The sequence below is a fragment of the Pseudonaja textilis genome, chromosome 1, assembly GCF_049901715.1.
Source record: "Pseudonaja textilis isolate UNSWEBS1 chromosome 1, rPseTex1.2, whole genome shotgun sequence".
NCBI lineage: Eukaryota > Metazoa > Chordata > Lepidosauria > Squamata > Elapidae > Pseudonaja > Pseudonaja textilis.
Window position 1 is genome coordinate 150,190,819 of NC_141990.1, and position 20,768 is coordinate 150,211,586.

A 20,768-nucleotide genomic window follows, 5' to 3' on the forward strand; every position below is an offset into this window, starting at 1 on the left:
TATGTTAAAAATGATAACAGATGTAAAAGGCCATTATCATTATGGTAATTAAGTGTTAAAAAATAATTCCCTCCAGCTAATACTTATGTTCCTAATTTAGATACTATTGGCGCATTTTATAATTGTCTAAGCCATCTTCTCTTGATTATCATCCAATGTTTTGATAATTGGTGGGTATTTTAATCAAATTCTTGATCCAATTTTAGGCACCATTCATATAAAATTAGTACCCAGTTCAGTTTAACACTGAATGCTTAAATGTAAAAAACTAGTTTAATTGAAATGAGTATTTATTAAAAGAGATTACACTTTCTTACATTGGTTATTCTTGTTTGGATTTTAAAATAATTTTTCATCTTTACTTTAAAATGTAATATAAGTGCAGTTGCAATATTTATTACAGATATTGTGCTTTTCTTGTTTGGTGGCTGATGAACAATCTAAAACTTCATGTTGGGGTTGATGAGCTACAGAGTTTGGGGACCCCTACTCTAAACTAAATAACTCTTGGCATACATAACTCTTTCTGCAGATGATTTTCCACAGTAAGATTAATTAGTTGAATGGCTTATATAATGCTAATTTATTGGCACTGAAATTATTGGCCTTTGGGGAACTGTCCTAGAGAGAGCCTTTAATTTTCCATATCTAAGTTTCTATCATGTATCTTCTTAGGTAAATTGAATGCCAGGTTTTGCCTTCATGTAAACTTGCCCTCCTGAACCATGCTGGAACTGGTCTTTGATACCAGCAATATAATGGAAGTTACTAGATTCCAAATTCCTTGAAAAGAATGAACTATTTATTTTTTTATACTCATTATTAGAAAAAGCAATAATGCAATATTTTGCCAAACATCAATCTTAAACACCCTTAATTAACATTCTGGGAAATGAAAGCTTGAAAATACCAAGATAATCCTTTTGTTGCAGAGTAAAGCTATATAACTTCACCTCAGGCCTGTTGGAAGATGCAGTGGAAATCTCGACCTGTGTCTGTAGGCTATCAGATTTTGGATGGAGAAAAACATATTCATTCAACTAAAACAAGAGAGAATTTGTTGATGCATGAAATGACTTGATTCCAGGACTGGACCATTTCTGGCTCTTCATGGTCATGATCCATCAGAGGGAGGGAGCATGACCATCAAGTCCTCCTCCTGGACTCAGAGTTCTTGGTTGAAGAGGAGAGAAATATCATGGCCAGGAGGGTTTTTTAATAACTTCAGATGGTGCACTAACTGCACTCTTATCTGGAACAGGATGAACTGCCCTCATAATCTCTTGTGATTCACTCTACAACCTTTGAAGATTACCCAGAAACTTAAAACAGGTCCAGCATGCAACAGTACACATACTCAGTGGTCAGTCAAGGCACTGCCACATTATACCTCTGTTGCACAAGCTGCACTGATGACTATTAAGTTTCCAAGTGTAATTCGAGGTGCTGGTTGTTTTCTAAAAAGATCTATTAGCTCTGGACATTGTGGGGACCATTTTTTTCCCCAACAGTTTCAGCCATCCTACCTACATAACCAGGGAAGTCTGCTGAGAATCCCCAGGAATAAGGAGTCCCAATGAGGAATAAGGAGTCCCAATGAGGAATAAGGAGTCCCAATGACAAGTTATAATTTCAATTATAGCCTCTTTGAACATCTTCCTTACCAAAATGCATTTAGTTTCCACCTCGTAGTCTTCCAGAACAGATAAAAACATGGCTCTTCTAGAAGATGTTTGGGAATTGTTATACCATAGTCCAATTAAACACAACTTCCTTATATTTTTCTCTTTAAGAACAAAGGAGTTCATGTTTCTCAGAGAATAAGATAATTATTGCATTTGTGTATACCTTTCCACCCTTTTCATTTTTAAAACCCTGTATAAATTATATATTATTCACTAGCTCCAAATTAAGTATTTTTTACAACTTGAATTATTTTATGTATACTAGGACATAGTAACAAGCACAAACACATTGGCAAGAACCTTCTTGAAGAAAAATCTCTGAATATTAATGGATTAGGGATGCATGGATGGACTCCAGTTAAATAAAAGTCCATTTTATTGAAAAAGAATTTTGCATGACTTATTCACACTTATTTTGGAGCTTGGTTTTATTAAATCATAGTTCCATGGTTCCATTTGGCATGTGTGAATTCATGGTTAGTAACTGAACATAAGACTCGTTCACTACTGTTAGTGTTCTGAACTGGATTGCTTACATGCTACAATTAATCAATTTTCACCAGGAATTTGTTTTCACAAATTGACTGATGGTGAATGTGGGGAGACATGATGTGGAAGATATATGGAGATATGAGGTAGGGGTTTGAAAGTGAGCTTTGGCTAGCATCCTTTTGATGAATGGGTAGGAGTAAGGTCTAAGTTAAAGAGTGCTAACAGGGAAGAGAGATTGAGTCTCTGTACCGGTTCTCACCGATGAACTAAGGTGAGACTGTTGTACAGCACAAGATAGATCTGTACAAGCCACCTGTAATCAGACTACTTTTTGACAAACACTTCCAGACATCAGTTAATAGGAAGAGTCACAGTGATGCAGTGGTTAGAATGTGGTTACAATCTGGCTGATCAAATCTCACCAGGGTCAAGGTTGACTCGGCTTTCCATCCTTCTGAGGTTGGTAAAATGAGGACCCAGTTTGTTGAGGGCAATAGGCTGTAAACCACTCAGAGAGGACTGTAAAGCACTGTGAAGTGGTACATAAGTCTAAATGTTATTGCTGATGCTATTAAATGACTGCCTGCTCCTGGGGTCTCTAGACAGCTTATAAAAATCCAAAATAACAATAAAATAGTTAAATCCATAAAATATCACAAAGAGATCAGACTAATACAACCATGACAGTAACAAACAGCTATAACAGGGGGACTTATAAACAAATTAACCGTAGACCAATCTTAAAGAGCGGAATCCCAGGAGAGAGGTTCCATCTGTACCTCTGGATTGGATTGCTGTTCCAAAAGGTGGGGACCCTGACAGAAAAAGCATACTTCCTCAGTCCCATGACAGCTTTAATAGATGCAGCCTGGAGTTGTAATATCTTTGATCTATGGATATAGGTCAGTTGCACTAAGTGCTTCAGAGTCCCCTCTAGTACAAGAGAATATAACTTTTTTTTTCAAATAATAAATCTAAACTAAACAGTTATTAAAATATATTAAATTAGATGTTCAAAAATAAAGAAAAGCATGGAATAATCGTCTGGAGATTCCAAGCATGAAAATAAGTAGGAAACCATTTTGGCATCTGATGTCAAATTTGTTTAAATTTAAAATTAATTGCAGAAATTAAAAATTAATTCAACAAATAACGGGACTTTTTACTCAAAATACAACATGAGAAGTGATCCTGTGGTATAGGAGCATTTTTTGAAGTTATTTAAACATTAATTTTATTTTGGGTTTTCATTAATAAGCCAATTCTTTTAAATTATATTCCAGTGAGCAAAGTCGTAAAGTTGTAATTGACCTAACCAGATCAATTATAAAACATTTTCCCCCTTTCCCCTTTTTATATGTAAAATAAGTGAAACTGAAGCAATGTACATGTGTATTAATTTCTTTTACTTAATGAAGATAGAAGATTAAGAGGAAGGTTGAGAATTGGAGGCAAAGGCTGTGCTGTAAACAGTCTCGCTGCATTGTTCAAGAATCCGGTTGCATCCTTGAAGCAATAACTAAACACAGGCAATCTTTAATGTCCTTGGCTCTAACTCCTTTACATGCTGTCTTATATTTCCACTTTGTATTTAAACAAAGCTAAAATGTCCCCCCAATACTTTGGAACCATACTATAACAATAAATTCTGTATGTATATATGTATATGAACTTCAAAGCAAACTATATTCTTCTGTCAAGATCCATCTTTCCTATATACTTTTGCGTTTGTTTTTTAAAATGTTAATATATACTACTGTTCACTGAAATAATTATTAAGGCAGTTGCTAACAATACACAGTAATTCACACATAACAAGTGAAAAATGGGCTAAGTAGTCTTAATTTGCAGCATATATTCAGAATTCAGCCTTTATACATGAAAGAAAAATTATACATTGATAGTTTCAAATAACTCATGAAGCAGACAATATAACATAGAAAAAAGAATTCAAGTTATCCGAACAGACAATAATTTATTAATAAAAGGAAATAGGGCAATAAATGTGGTGAGAAGGAGGAATCTGTTAGATTATATTCAAAGACAAGCAGCTGTCTTTAAGCTAAGTGTTTTTTGGCCTAGGACAGAGAACATATATTCATATGAATCCATGACTAAGCCATTTGTTTATTGCTAGTTGAAGACTGAGCTCCTTATTGTAGATGTACGGACATGTACAATGATTGTCATCATAACTCAACCTTAAAGTTATGTCTGAATGGAAGTGTTCTAAATGCAAATTGTCTAAGATAGATGCAATAAGGAAGTGAGTCTAAATTTAGTTCCTATATTTTTAGCTAGAGAATTCTAATCAACAAGCAAAAAGGTATAGAAGAGGAATGTGTTTCTTAATTAACCTAAAAAGCACATATTGATGCATGAATCCGGTATTTAGCAATAGTGATCAGAAACATTAAAGATATTATAATACTACTCTAAGTTGAAATGCTGGTACATTTTTTCACCAAGAGGCACCAAGACAAAAACAGAAACATACTTGTGTAACCCCACTCCAAAGGTTGTATTTGAACTCTAAAGAGGAGTTAAACTTAACTGTCCTGTCAAATGCAACATTAGTCTAACAGCATCTTCATCTGAACTGAAAATTAGTCTCCAGATATGAGGTTGATTGCTAGCTTGGTTGTGACAAAAGGATGAAACATATTCTAAATGGGTATTTTTTTCTCCTTGTGAAGCACCCAGTAAACTACTGGATGAACTAGTCTTACTTACTTTTGAAAATGCCAACTCAATTTTTCTTAGATTCTCTTTCTCTGGGACAATCACACATCTGAGTTCACTTAAAGAGTGTAGCTGAATTTGGGCACACTGTGACTGATTGTCTGTGGAATGCAGCACTCTAGATATTAGGCAGAAGGCACTGTTTTCCTTTATAAGCCCAATATGAGTATTAGTAAGGATCAGGGATCTGATATCACCTGCTAGTTTCACTGTTGTATAGAGCACTACCTGAATGTCACCTAAAAAAGGTTTGTTGATGTCCATGTTTTCATGGAGTAAATAAAGTAGGTCAGCTAAGTCATTCTCAAAATTGCATGATAGGCACATGCTATTTTCCAAAATTAAGTTGGTGACTGCTGAAGTCCAATCAACAGAAAGTTTTAACAGATCATCATTTAAGAGTGGGTGATTTAAGCAAGCACGATCTAATGGAGATATAGTACTAATTATATCATGACATATTCTTTGTGTAAAGTATTTGTTAAAGGTGAATAGTTTCATGACATTTTCTACATGGAGATCTAAAAGCGTAAGGCTTTGTCCAGCATAACCAATTTGGATTTCTTTTAAAGTACTGATTGAGAAAACATGAAAAATATCCAAAGAGTTCTGATTGCTTTCTAACTGATTGGTTGATGGAATAATGGCATATAAAACAGAATCATATAAAAGCAAGCAAGCAGGCTCCGGTCCAGATTTTTTATAGTTTCCCACTGCAATCCAGTATATTCCTTTTAATTTGTTCGTCTTGGTACAAATTTCTGGCAAGACAGACGTCAAGTATTGTAGCAGTTCTTCTAAAGAATATTCTTGCAATTTCAGAAGATCCTCTGAAAAGTCCATAAAGTTTTGCCTAAGCACCAGGCTACTAATCAATGTATCATTTCTGCAAAGATTACTAGATTCTACAGCATGATTTACTGTATTCATATCAAATGAGATTTGTGATGATAAGTAATTCATGGTATCTTCCTTTCCTAATGGCTTACCTGGGCTAAGGCTTGCACTATTTACCTTCAAACCTAAATTCAGATTTGGTTGTACATCTTTAATAACTGCACAGTTCTTGATAAATGAGGTCAGTTGTGTGCATTTCTCATTTTTGTGATAGACACTGACTAGATCTTTGATCCATTTAGAAAACCAACCATTTGTGAATCCTTGACAAATAAAACCATGATAAGAATTACAGAATAAGTTAAATAGATGTCCCAGCCCATAATTCTGCTTTGATCCAAAAAATGATTTAGGTAGTTGTCTTTTGATTTCATTTGTTGCTTTTTCATCCAAAGTCTGGTCTGAAATCGGCTGATTTATTTGAGAAATTCTGTTACAATATTGTTGGAGAGACCAAAAATGGGATGCACCAGGCTGACCTTCAGAAGAAAATGAATCAAATTCTGTTTCCATGTTCCCATGTTCCCAAAGATTACCAAGACAACTTTTGTTTCCAGAGTGAAGAAATGTTGATTCTTTACCTAATAAATCAAACATTCTAGATCTGTCAGAAAGTGATTTTGGGGGACTGTCAGAGCATGTTCTTTTGCTTTTAATGTCTTTGGGTTGATTCCAGCCACATCCATCAGGATACCTCCAACTGACATACTCTTGTTCGATCTCTTTCGTTTGATTTGTATTTTCTTGGGTCATGCCAAGATCCTGAATTGTCCTTGAGAAAGGATTAAATGTTCCTATGTCTTTGTCCTGTCTACTGATTCTTGATACCCTTGTGTCTTCTCCAGCCTGATTATATTTGCTGCCATCATTAGACAATGTCAGAAAGCCATGAAAGGACATCCAAGGCTCTCTTTTCTGTTTTAAATGTAAAAAAAAAAGTGCTTTTGTATATTTAATAGAAAAGTAACTCAAATTTAAATTTCTAGAGGTGATTTTATCATTATATGCATGTTTGTATTAAATAGCAAAAATCAAATTATGTTGAAGATGATCTGATTCAAAAAGCAAAGCCATGATTCTTCTTTTCCATCATCTTGCGTTTAGAACAGTATCCATTTCTTTTCTGTAGGATGACTCAACACCCTTAAATCAGCAAGAGCCTTCCAAATGACCTTATGAATCAAGTCTGTATCCTATAATTCCAATTTTTTAGAAATAATTAGGAAAATATTTTGGTCAATATTTACTTCATTTTAATTTGGAATAGGGCACATGAAATCCATTGGCAAGAAACTGATTGTGTTTTTTTGTAAGTAAGGATGACAGCATTGTGTGAATATACTTTTGCTTGCACCATGAGATTTTTTCTTCGTCCTTTCCCACTGTAGCATGCTGAGCTCCATTCCACTCTGGTGATTTTCAAGGCAGGTGGGAAATTGCAAATCATTCCCCTCATCTGTTAAATAGATATGCTGCTAGCAGGAAAAAAATCGACAATACTGAACATAATATTTCTGCATTATATTCTAAATCAGTTGTCTTGCTGAACTTGTCTTGCTTTTAGGTTCTAATCTCTTGATTAGAACAATGACCTCTCTCTCAATCCATGGGTATAATTGATATTTGGTAATTTTCTGTGCAGTATTGCTAGTTTGTAATTAGTTATTTCTAGCAATAAACTTAGTTCCGATCTGAAAACATTTGAAAGGGATACTGTTGTAGCGTCAATGTTAATACATTATTACCACAATCACAACTACCCAAATCTTTACCATATTAGAAGATTTAATTTTAAGGCTTGTCCTACCGCCGCCATTAATCTTGCTGGAATACAGAATTATAATTGCTGTGAAATGTTAAGAAATTTACTTAGAGAGCATGCCATAATTTAATATTAGCACTTCTTCAAGCTGACAAGCTATAACTTACTTCATACTTCAACTTGCGTTGAGCAGCACCATTATGAAACCTCTTGTTATCCTGAAAAGCAAAATGTCCAATTTAAAAAAAAAGTTGCACACAAAGGACGATAACAAATAGCTCAGTTCATTTGTATATTAGCAATAAAAGGCAATTTTAACCTAAAATGGGAACAATAAAGTAGACTTAAAATAGAATTAGGAGAAAATACACTAGCTATCTAATAAATTCAATTTCTAATGTTTAATAATTTGAATTGTAATATGATCTGTCATATACAGATAGATATTTGCAGATATTTGCAGATATTTACAGATATTTGTTAAATGATCATTTGAAGTTATGATGGTGGTGGAAAAAGTAACTTAGGGCTGATCCTCACATTTACAACCGTCAGAGGATCCCAACAGTCAAGAGATCCAAATTCAAGTGCTTGGCAACCAACATGTATTTATGACATTTGCAGTATCCTAGGGTTACATGATTGCAATTTGCAACTTCCCAGGGGGACGCTGAAGTCACTGGGGAAAACCAGATTTGCATAACAACCAAATGATTAATTTTAATGACTGTGTGATTAATTTAATAATCACTCTGATTCACTTATTGACAGCAAAAGAAAACATTGTAAAATGAAGTATGACTCCTATATCGACTACATTATTTAGCAACATTATTTAGTAGCATAGGTTCTGCTCCCAACTGTGGTTGTAAGTCAAGGACTAGCAGTATTTTAAAATGCCTAGGAGGTCTCAAAAATACAAAACAACACATAATTATTCTATTATATGTATAAGTTAAATATTTAACATCATCATAGAAGGTTCCTTTATTTGGCTTAATAGGAAGATGGAAATGTATCCGAAGGCAATTACATATTTCTGTTTAATGGTCATGGCCTTTAGCATGTGAAAAAGAAAACCTCAAATGAGGTATGCAGGACTGCAAGTATACCACAGATAGTCCTAAATTAGAAGGATGTGTAAATATATGCTGACTTCAGCACAATCCAATTTAGAGGAAGATACTTACTCATAAATCTTGGCAATGATATGCTGGGGAGGGCATATTATTCAAAATAACAATTAACTAGTTAGTATGTGTTGTGGGTGAATGGAATTGGAAAGATCCATGAAAATGAGTAATAACCTTCTAAATATTAAAACTGAATGCTGATCATACATTCAGATTGGCAACAGGTTGGTAAATTCATTCCATTAGCCCTGGCCCCATCTTACAATCATTAGTATATGAGGCCGCTCCACTGGTACTGCACTCCCAGACTATGCATGTTCCTATTTTCTCAGTCTCATGTAATTGGGGCCCAGTGTTTTAGCAGTATATTTATTGCTTCTTATTGACATTTAGCTATATATTAGCTAATATTATTTATAATCAAGCCTTTCCTGGCTGCTATTAGAAGAGAAGGCTCACAGGTCAGTCATTCCTGGATACACTACTTCAATTACTACTGTATGTTCAGTGTCAAACCTAAGAAATCTGTAAAAAGGCAATCTAGCAATTGCAAATTGTAAAATGCAAGAAGCAAGGTTTAATTTATACATCTTTTTCTTCTGCCAATGTACATAACGGTCTTGGAGCCTCACACTTTTGGGAGAACGTGAGGGTAACTATCATCGCATATATGTGCTCTGTGATATATACTATCACAGCGCACGCGCACGCACACACACCTGTGCTTCATGACGAACTATGTGATCGGACTATGAGGTGAAATTTGGTTCACAATCCGTTGGCTCAGTGGTGGTCAGTAATTGAAACAGATAAGGGTTTCCTTTCCTTTCTTTTCCTTTCCTTCTTTCCTCCTTTCCATTCATTTCTTTTCTTTCTTTCTTTCTTTCCTCCTTTCCCTTCCCTTCCTTTCCTCCTTTCCCTTCCCTTCCTCCTTTCCTTTCTCCTCTCCATCATCTATCTGTCTGTCTGTCTGTCATCTATTCAGCAAAAGTGTTGTAAAATGCAATGCTCCAACTGTTGTCCCAAAGATGCTTTTTTTCAGGAGATAACTGGACTTTCTGGTTTTTCTTTGAAGATGCTTTGCTTCTCATCCAAGGAGCTTCTTCAGCTCTGACTGGATGGTGGATAACAAAAAAATACTACAACCTTTGATGCCAAAGTAGCTTCCTGTTTGGAAATGTACTTTGCATCCTTTTAGAGAGTCGTTGAGGCAACTTGAAGGTTTGTCTGTGTTCTCAGATCACCTAAGTGGTGCAAATGGCTGGGGAGTTACTAAGGTAATGGAATATGAGGTAACAGAATATGAGGCAACTAGCAGTTGGAACAGAGTTCTTTACAGGTGGGGAGGGGAAGTAGAACTCTTTAGCATCAGAGCGTGTTAATTACTGTATTAAGAAATACTAATGATCTGATGGTCATTTCAAAAAACCCTTTCTTAGCGAGCACCTAGAAGCCAAGAGGAACATACGTGCCAAATTTCAAGTTTGTAGGCTTTACGGTTTTGGAGATTTTGTGATGCTGAGTGAGTGGTATTTCATGTTATTTGTATGTGTATGTATGTATATATGTGTATATATACACAAACATACACATATGCATATATGCATATATATACATACATATACATACATACATACACATATACATTTCTTAGATTTTCAGAGATCAGATAGCATAAGCTATATTAAAATAGGTTTTCAAGACCAAATTGAGAATAGATATATTCCCTATTCAAACACACATACAAACACACAGACACCACACACAAAATTTAATCTTTAGTATACGAAGTAAAAATCAAGAAATGATCTTATTATTTATAAATTGTACGGATTTTGACAGTATGAAGCATTACTGTTATTGTCATCATCAAGATAACATTATGTTCATCATCAATTGTGACAACATGTTTCATTTATGAGGAGTAATTTTGCTTCTTTACATTATGTTAGAAGACATTAACTCTCTGAAGAAAATGCAGGAAGTGATTTTAAATTTCATTACCCACAATTGTATTTTCTTACCCTCATGCTTTCTGTAGATTGTAAGGGACTGATATTGTTTTCTCCAGAGCTGTACTGAATATTTTGAAGACGTCTTTGAACTTCTTCTTCAATAAAGATATTTATTCTAGAAATGTTAAACATCACAGATTAACAGGAAACAATTCATTAGGAAAGTGTTATGTGTACGTGTATGTATGTATGTATGTATGTATGTATGTGTATATATACACAAACATACACATATGCATATATGTGGAATGCTTTGGAATGCTGCTATTCTGGGTAATGTAGAATATAGAACCAAAGAATCATTGTACTATTTATTTATTTTCATAAACCAGATATTGATCTCAATGGCTTTTGGTATTTAGGAATAGGACATGACGATTGTAGTTTAATAACTAGCAGATTTATAGCATTAATATATTGCTACCTGCTTTAGATAGGCTATAAAACCCATGATATCTCTAAAACTACAGAAAAAAACTTTAAGCTTGTAAACAGCTTAAATTTACAACAATTATTAATGGTACTCAGCAAAAAAAATGGTAAGTCAATTCCCCTAGTAGGTTAATGCATACAGTGAGAGTAGTCAATACCAATCCTCCATTAAAATTCAAAAGGGGATTTACTACTGTATTGTTTTCAACAGCAACAAGACTGCAGGCAGTACAGATTCCCACTGTGAGATTTACTTATTTATAATCAAAAGAGAGCTTGATAGAGAGAAGGAAGGGATATATAGTATGTGTGGATCATTTTTATAGAAAACCCTCAAGTGATGGAAAGGTTTAGCTCTTTATTTATTAGGGGATATTTCACGTGCCCTTGATTACATGGCAGTAAATCAAGTGTTCTCAAATTGTACGTTATAATCCACTGGGAAAGCTGTATGTCATTTTGAGATTGCAAGTTTCTCGGTGACCATAGGGTTGAAAAGTGGTGGACAGAGAACGATATTATCTGCAGAGTTCTGGCTCTTGAGAAAGAAACAAAGCAAGGAGAACTAACGGCAACAGGAAAGGAAAACACAGTCTGCTTGCATTTGTCCAGAAGATTTTATGCAAAATAAAAAATAAAGATGGAGCCAGAGTCACCCAAAACATTAAACCCTAGCAAATAATACATGCAAGTAGGTTGTTTGTCCTGTTATATGAATGCTGCCAAGGGGAAAATTCAGTGCCTGTACTATTAGGGGGCTACAAAACATATATGGTGAGCAGGCAGGCAGGCAGAGTCACATTTCCCAAGTGTTGTGGGGAAAAAGATGATCAGAAAATTGTACAAGTCCCTGGGCACAATTTCAAATGTTTCTGCTCAAATCCAGTTCAAAAGTTTCTTTGAAAAGCATTTCAAATTTTTAAAGCCAATCAGCCATATTATTGTGTTTACAACCATTCTAGGAATAATATTTTAATAATCTAAAAATATTTTAGAATTAAATGTAGTTACAATCTGTTGAAACTGGATATACTTACCTGTCATCAACCAATGGCATAAAAGATTGAGATTTGGAAATGTTAGAAGGGGAACTATTATGAGTCAGCCTCTCTTCTACAGCTCCAGGAAATCCCTTTTCAACTCTATCACCTTCATATATCTTCTGTTTTAACTGCTGTATTTGCAAGTCCAAACTGTCAAGAAAATTCAACATATATATTGTTTAAGATTCTTCAATACAGTAGGAAAGGTGCCACCAGACAAAAATAAATTGCCTGTATAATGCTTATACTACCTTAAGCAGATAAAAAAAAATTGTGTTACTTTTAGTGTATTGTTTCAAAGCATGTTTAAGTATAAATTGACAGAAACAAGACTAGAGCCAATACAAATAAATTAGAATATTACCAGATGAGAACATTTCTTCAATACATAAATATATTAACAACAAGAGGTATTTAAACTGCTTAAATATCAAATAATTATTTCTCAACAGGAAGCTACATTTGGATATGAATATGTTAGTTACACTAACAATTAGTAGCAACTTTCAAAGGAAATATCATTAGTAACATCCATCAAATTTGCTTTATTTTAGAACTTAAATCATGATTTCAATCATTTTACAGGAACTAGCAAAAGTCAAATTACAGTATTAAAATTACAGATGTAATTTAAAATCATGTTTAAAGTATTTCAACTACTGGGGAATGTAGTTGTTTTTACATATATCTGAAAGTCTATTGTCAACTGATGCTTCATTGAAATCTACCATAAAATTGTACTTTATGTATTGTTAAGTAAAAAAAACCAAATTTGATTTGGAAGTCTAACTTTCAGGATTTTCAATATTTGTTTCAAATATATACTATCTCATATTTGCAACAGTGCAAAACAAAATAATATGCACACCTTACTGCATATGACGCGCACAAACAATCATTTCAAACCTGCACTAAAATATAGTAAGGTTTTTTTTTTTAATATAAAACCTTTTTTTGAATTTGGCTTTTTCAGTTCCCTCACGCTACCAAAGGATATTTGTAAGAATATGCTTTCTACAGAAATGATTTTATTCATTATTCAGGTATGAATATTCAACCTCGGAGATAAAGATTGGATCACACTTTCTTTTCTGTAGAATAGCCACATTTACATAAATCGTTTTCCACATAAGTCCACTTTTCCTCAAAGTACTCAAAATATGAATAGATTTTGTTGTATAATATTTCAGGGCTTTAGATATTTCCCCAAAAGGATGTGGGGGGGGGGAACCCTCTTTAAAAGAACTTAATGGTTTTGTGAACAAAGGAGAAGCCAAGAAATTGAATTAAAAATGTTTGAGGCCAAAACTATACACAATCTTGGAAATATTATATTTAACATGTTTGATTGTAAAATATAAATGGGGTGAGGGAGATTTTTCTTCCTTGGATGCAGTTACATAGGAAGCAATACTGCATTGCTTTATTGGCCCAACAACCTCTAGAGAAGACAATTACAATAAAATCAGGATATTTCCATTGATATTGCAGCACTAAAACTATTTTCATTGAAACTACAGGGAATGTGAATATGTGCCTGTGTAATACATTCAGGGCAAAATTGATCCTTCTTACTTTTCTCGGTCTTGTTCCAGGGCTTTTTGCTGGGCCTCCACTGTTGCTTGCAAGCCTGTCTGTTCCCTACAACTGTTGTTCAAAGTTGCAAGTTTCTGCTTTTGCTCCTCGATTTCTAGGGTAGAATGGCGCTGTAAAGCAGAGTGCCGCCTTTCCAGCTTAGCAACTGCTTGTTCCAGTGCCTCCCGCTGCTGTTTTTGCCTTGATTCAAGAATTTCTTTCTCTTTTTTCCAAACCTTTTCTTCTTGACGAGCTACGTTGGCCGTGAATTCAAACGTTTCTTGAAGCTGCTGAAGCTCACTGGCACTGGCTCTGTACTGGGCAAGCTGTTCTTCTTTTTCTTCCATTTCTTTTTCAACCTCATAAAGTGTATTGTCCAAGCTTTGCAAACCTCTGTCTAAAACTTCAGAAGCTCTTTGTTTTTCTTCCAGTAAAGCTGGCAAATGATTATTAATGAGATACAGAAGTTGTCGTTCTTTATGGTGCAACCTATATTCACACGATCTTATTTTGTTACATTCTTCCACAGCTAATGCAGTATCTGGTGTGTTTTTGTCGAAATGCTCTGTGTGTACCTGTTTTAAATAATCCAGATTTTCTTGTTCTTCGATCATCTGTTTTTCTAGATGATTTCTTTCTTGAACCAAATCTCTTTCTAAGCCAGTTAATTGTCCTAGCTGTTTTCTCTTAAAATCCATGAAGTTACACTGTACTTTTTCTAACTCTTCACAATCCTCCTCTGCTTCAGATCTGGCTTCTTTGACTCGCAAGAGAGATTCTCTGATGTCTTCCAGGTTCTTCTTCTCTTCTTCAATTCGTTGCAGATCCCCTCTTTTTAGCAGCTGTATCATGATTTGTTTGTCTCTAAGCTGTTCTTCTAGATTTGCTACCAACAATGCCTGTTCTCTCTCCTGAGCTTCCAATCTCTTTTTCTCCACTTCCAATTTTAAATACTGGTCTTCTTTTTCCTTTTTAAGCTTTTCCAGTTCGTGAAAAATCTGCATTTTCTCTGCTTTTTCATTTTGATTAAGCTCTTGTAATAGCTGAAGTCCTTCTTTAACGCTACCAAAAATTTCTTCTTCTTGTTTCTTTTTCTGAAGCTCTATTTCTTGCTGTTCCCGTAATCTTTCCTCTTCAAATTTTTCCTTTTCTGCCAATAAATCTTTCATCCTGTTTTCTATGTGAAAGCTTCTCTTCTTAAGATTCTCCTCTTGTTTTCGGATTTCCAGCTGAACTATTTCAGTTTCTTTACGTTGTGATTCTACCTCTTGTTGCATTCTTTCTAATTCAGCCTTGTTAGTTTTTTGTTTCTCCTCCATTTCTTCTATGAGTTTCCTAAAATATTTTAATGAAAGAGATGTTATTTATCTAAAGATATAACTAATGACTATTACCTGAAAATATAACATTGACTTATATTCGAAGAATTACACTGGAGAATTATATTTCTCAATGTAATTATTGAGGAGCAACCCTTGATAATTAAAACTATATATTTCATCTTTGACTCTAGATAAGGTGGCACTTCTGTAGACTAAGCTGGTACACAATTTGGGAGGCCCTCTTGGACTCATAGCTCCTGCTTGAGAAACAGGTAGTAGCTGAGGATATGTGGGGAGGGCGGAGGGTGGGGCTTTGCACAGATTCATCCAGTGCACCAACTGCATCCTTTCCTGGACTGGGAGGCCTTGCTCATAGTCATTCATACCTTGGACACCTCCCGTTTAGATTTCTGTAGTGAATTTGGGGCTGCCCTTGAAGATCACCAGGAAACTATAATTGGTTTAAAATGCAGCAGTATGTATAATGATGGGGGGGAGGGGGGGGCTTAGGTTTGTCCATGTAGCACCTATGTGGTGAGAGCTGCACCAGCTTCCAGTTTCTTTTGGGATGCAATTCAAGAAGCTGGTCATCATCTTTAAAGCCCTATATGCTACGGAGCTATGTTATCTGCAGGACAGTCTTATCTACCTGTCCCTCTAGGTCAGATAGAACAGGCACCTCTTAGTAATAGAGATATCTTATGGGAGGAAGGAAGTATGTCTTTCTCATGGCAGCCCCTTCATTTGTCCGCTTGAAGTTTGGCAGATCTTTATCTCCCTAATCTTCCATAAAGCTCCGAAGAGCTGGGATGAGGTGACTTCATATTGGAAACTTGACTTGGTTTTTTTTAAATGTGATTGATTTTTGATTTAATATGGTTTTATATTGTTTTATTTTTTTGATGGGAGCTGCCTAGAATTTGTTATAAGATGGATGGCTATATAAATGTTTTAAATAAATAAGTTTTATATATAACATTTTACACATTAATGTAGAAAATGCCATAATACATATGACATATTTTAAAACCTTTATTATGAATGCTGAGGAAAATATACATAGGGCAATGTTTTGTTTTATAAGCAGAAACATTCCTATGTAGAATTTAATTCAGAATGCTTCCAATATTCTCTTTCTATGATTTTGATTCAAATAAAGTCCCCCTCAAATAGAATTCATGTTCTGGTGATTTTACCAATATCCCTGGGTTTTGTTTTGGGGGTTTTTTTCCGCAATAAAATTACAATGAGTTGCCAATGCATTTGTCCGCAACCTTCTTTTTTCAAACTTTCCAGTTTAGCCTAGAATACTGATTTTGTTGTTGTTGTTGCTGTGTATGGCAAATTTTTTGGACTACACAGAAAACAGACCCTTGATTTTAAAAAAAAAATCCCTGGAAAAAGGTGTAGGAGATTCGTGGGAGACTTTTGCAGTATCTGTGAATTTTGAAAAAGGGATCAACATCTGCAAAGTTAACATAGGCATGTGTAAAAAGAGTGGGCTTGGATCACACTTCCATGGCTGCCATTGCATATTTTGATCCCATTCCATGCCTGAATAAATAATATGCTCATGTGTTTTTAAATAAATATTAAACATATTAATAATATATATGGGATGCAAAATTATGAGAATGAAAGTTACATATCCCTGAACCAATATTTTCTGTAGATTTAGTCTCTATCATATAATTATGTTATAATTGATTTTCTACTGCGATCACAGAAGTACCATTGTCCTAATGGAATTATGTTATCTTTGTTCTTCATAAAATATAGTTAAATTTTTCTTGTGCTCAAAGAGCAAAATATCAAATGTATTACAACTCAATTAAATAAAAATAAAATGGTGGGAGGAAGTCCAAGGAAAGTAATAGAATTACAGACTTTGCAAAAATCAGGCAGTGTTAATATTAAGTTAAAGCCTTCTCACAGTAATTATAATCAAACAAAATTTAGCAACCCTTCTAAAGATTTCTATAAACTGTCTGTTACCAAAATTAGACTAGTGTAGTCATTTGGCCAAACATAACATGAGGTTAAAGGGTACACAAATAAATCAAAAGTTTATGTTTGAAAGAAAGGACAGTGCAATAATATATGCAAAATGGTCCCAATTGCTCCATCAAGACAAGAGACCAAGTAATCGTGTGTATTAAGATACTACAGAAATCTGTTCCTATGATTATTACAAAGTTCAAATAAAATCAAATTGAATTATAATATAAATGCCATTAGATCTCTTTATAGTTAAAGAAAACTGTTAGAAAGTTAAAAATATAGAGTGAAATCTGCTTATTTTCAATCCCTAAGCTTTATCATTAAAATATTCTAGCAAAATCAAAAACTCATATCAACAATATAAATTTACAAAGAAATATTAACATAAGATACCTTTTACTTTCTAATTTTTCTAGTTCTTCTCTTTGTTGTCTCTCAAATTCTAATCTGTTGTTTTAAAAAGGAAAGAGTTACATTAATTTTTTGTAAGGGAATTTTGATGAATTATTAGAACTGCATTTCTATAATTTAATATGTTCCACAAATGAGTTTTATGTACAATCTAATTTGTAGCCATGTTAGAGAAACATTAAACATGAGAGAAGAATGATCAGCATTGATTCTACATGTTAGATCCATGCAAGTAAAGCACTCAATATAAAAAAAATATTTTTTTTCTACCTTAAAAAGACTGGTCCTTTTATAGGGAAAAGGCTGCCAGAAGATGTGGAGAGAAATAAAGTACAGTAATCAATTAAGCAAAAAGAAAAACAGCAATAACTCCTATACAACAGAAATGTTTCAGGGATAAAAAGAAAAAAGAAAATATGAAGGGCATAATTAATAAAATACTATCCATTATATTTGGAAACATTGCAAAAGATTCAGATTTCCCAACTTTCAGGTTCAATTTTCATGGGGACATTGCAAATAAGAAACAGGTTAAGATACAATGTATATATTATCGGAAAGTCTTTTAGCTATACAATTTGGGATGAACACCCTTTGAATGGTGTGGGAGCAGGAATGGATTTCCAGAGAAAAATTGCAGACTGCAGGAACCAGGAGCACTACTCAGATGAACGTGAGGACACAGATAAACCTCCAAGTGCTTCAACGACCCTCTAAAAGGATGCAAATGACCAGCTGTCTGCAAGGAATATAAATCCTTCCATTCCCCACAATCCTGTCAGAGCTGAAGAAGCTTCTTGGATGAGAAGCAAAACGTCTTCAAAGAAAAAAACAAGAATGTCCAGTTGCCTCCTGAAAAAGCACCTTTGGGACTCTCTTTCAATTCCACTCCCAAATTTTTTTAGCAGACTCCGCTGAACAGGTGTTATCGCGTTACCAAACTATTATCCATGTTCTCCAGGCCTCACCATCTAGAGTTTCATAAATTAATTCTAGCCTCCTTCATATGAGAGGCACACCTTGGTTTGACACAGGTTGTTATAAAGCAAAAAAATGCCCTTCTTACTGCAGTACTTACTTTTCTGACAGACAACTCATTAGGTTCTTTTTGATCATTCAGCATAAGAAATTTTATAAAGCACTTACTAAAGAACAAGCAGTAAGGCGGATAAGGGGAGACTATTAGGAACACCAAGTGAGAAGGTTTTGGAAAAAGAGCCAGTTAAAATCTTATGGGACTTTAAGATCCAAACAGGCACAGCCTCCTAGATATAACATTTGTCAAAAAGAAGAAAGACTGCTTCTTTGTTATTGCTATACTGGGTGATACTAGGTTTGAGGAAAAACAAGTGGAAAAAATTAAAAATATTAGGACTTGCATATCAAAGTAAAACATTTATGGAAAAAGAAATCCATTATTTTACCATTCGTGATTAGAGCCCTTGGAACAATACTTAAAGGATTTCCTCCATAACTGGAATTAGCAAATTTATTGGACCTGAACATCCTAATTTTGAAAAAAAAGCCCACCTCATTCTGCTTAGAATTGTCTGTATTATCAAAAGCTACCTTAATAAATCTTGGGTTCTTGATGAAACATTATTAAGTTTCCACCAGTCTTTGAGTACAAATCTAACTGTAGGTTACCACACATAACAACAAAAACAATAACACAGGACTTTATCTTCTACACTATGGAATAGATACAGACATCATTAATTTTCAGGAGGAAAGTTGTGGAAAGATGGAACAAGATTCTGAATACATGTCTAATAAGTCTCATTTGCTGAATCTGAAATGCTTTCTATCAGACAATCATTCTTCTAAAGAAAGTTCTTCCTGTCACATACCCACAGGGTATGAGTGAATGACAATCATCTCTATAACAGCCTCCCTTCCACCTTATGGAATACTCCCCTCTTCTAGAACTTTGTGCAACTTCCAATTTGCTACAGTTTGCACAAACAGGTTAAAGTTGTTTTATGCCAATGTGCTTCCAATTCCAATGGACCGACTGTGCATCCATCTGGGATTTGATCTTTGCTTGCTATGGTTTTGTTTTGGTAATTACATTTACTTATCCATTATTAAGCTTTTGGGTTTTTTTTCTTTTTCTTTTTTTAATGTTTTACTCCCCCACTCTCCCCCGCCACTCGAAGATTTGGGACAGGTTATAAATAAAGATTTGCCACACTTTAAAATGTTAGTTGATTACTTGGCAATAATTGTTTCTGCACCTTAACTTCGATTTCAGTTGAAAATCAAATATTAGGAATATTAATCCAATTTTTCAATGTCTCTGGCAACAAAAATAAGCCCTGAAGGAAAAAGGTCCAGAAAACTCCAATTTCCCCCTCCATAAGATTTTCCAGATTTTTATTGGGCCATCACTCCCAGAAACATATAGGTGATTAATGCCTGTTAATGATTGCAGCTACATAAGGGTCAGAGAAAAGAGGATTTCAAGTGCAAACAATGAGAGACAAACTATGGCCAGGCCTGGCTGATTGTGTGCTTCCCAGAAATCATCTGTGGCCACTCTTGAAGAAAGAATGCTGAAGTAGACAGACTTTGGTCTGACGCTGAGGGGCCATTTTTCTTGGGAGCAAATTACCTGTCATATTAAATGATTGCATTTAATATGTCTTTTGCTGTGGTGGTGGTTTAATTAAATAGCAAATCTACTCCCAAGCAAACTGCAACTCTGGGAAACGTAAGTGAACTTCAAGAACTTATATATATGCCTGCCCCCACCTCCTGCCCACCAACGGTGGCAAAAATACAAGAGAGTGAATATAGAACATTTTTTATAATCTAAAAGAATAAGCAATTTGGGGGCTAGAGAGCAAAATTTGACATTTTATTGAATGCCTTATTCCCCACTACCACCATTTGAAGTGACAGATATATCTGCTCTGCACAGTGGAGATCGAAAACACATTAAGCAGAAGTAAATTACAGACATAGCTGCATTAAGTTAAAAGTAGACTGTATTAGGTTAAAAGAAGTAGACTGAAATACTAACTAGATTACTGAGAAACAAGCAGTAGGTTTGAAAAAAAAACCTTACCTATGAAAATGCAAATAGTTAAGAGTTGTAAGCTTTTTTTTTTTTCACCCAGAAAAGGGAAGAGATATTTCTGTCACCTGACCCGTGCAAGAAACAAGTATTATCAGGGGAAATTGTTCTAACCATCTATGTAGTAGTCTAAAGTTAATACATGAAACAAGGGAATTCTTTTAAAGATTGCAATTGGT

At 34.5% G+C, this 20,768-nt stretch overlaps 1 protein-coding gene across 4 annotated transcripts in view; it reads right to left on the reverse strand.

The window, feature by feature from the left end:
* Positions 1 to 20,768, reverse strand: part of KIF16B (kinesin family member 16B) — a 146,126-nt gene that overhangs the window by 59,355 nt on the left and 66,003 nt on the right. Inside the window, exons 18-24 of one of the 4 annotated variants that reach the window (XM_026712860.2) lie at positions 17,781 to 17,813; positions 17,493 to 17,546; positions 13,777 to 15,111; positions 12,196 to 12,351; positions 10,736 to 10,841; positions 7,746 to 7,796; positions 3,563 to 6,731 (exon numbers count right to left, since the gene is read on the reverse strand). In XM_026712860.2, the coding sequence (XP_026568645.2) occupies positions 4,710 to 6,731; positions 7,746 to 7,796; positions 10,736 to 10,841; positions 12,196 to 12,351; positions 13,777 to 15,111; positions 17,493 to 17,546; positions 17,781 to 17,813 (3,757 nt within the window). In that variant the 3' untranslated portion in view covers positions 3,563 to 4,709. Of the gene's footprint in view, positions 1 to 3,562; positions 6,732 to 7,745; positions 7,797 to 10,735; positions 10,842 to 12,195; positions 12,352 to 13,776; positions 15,112 to 17,492; positions 17,547 to 17,780; positions 17,814 to 20,768 lie in introns of those variants that run through there. The other 3 variants (XM_026712864.2, XM_026712861.2, XM_026712865.2) reach the window with 3 other exon arrangements.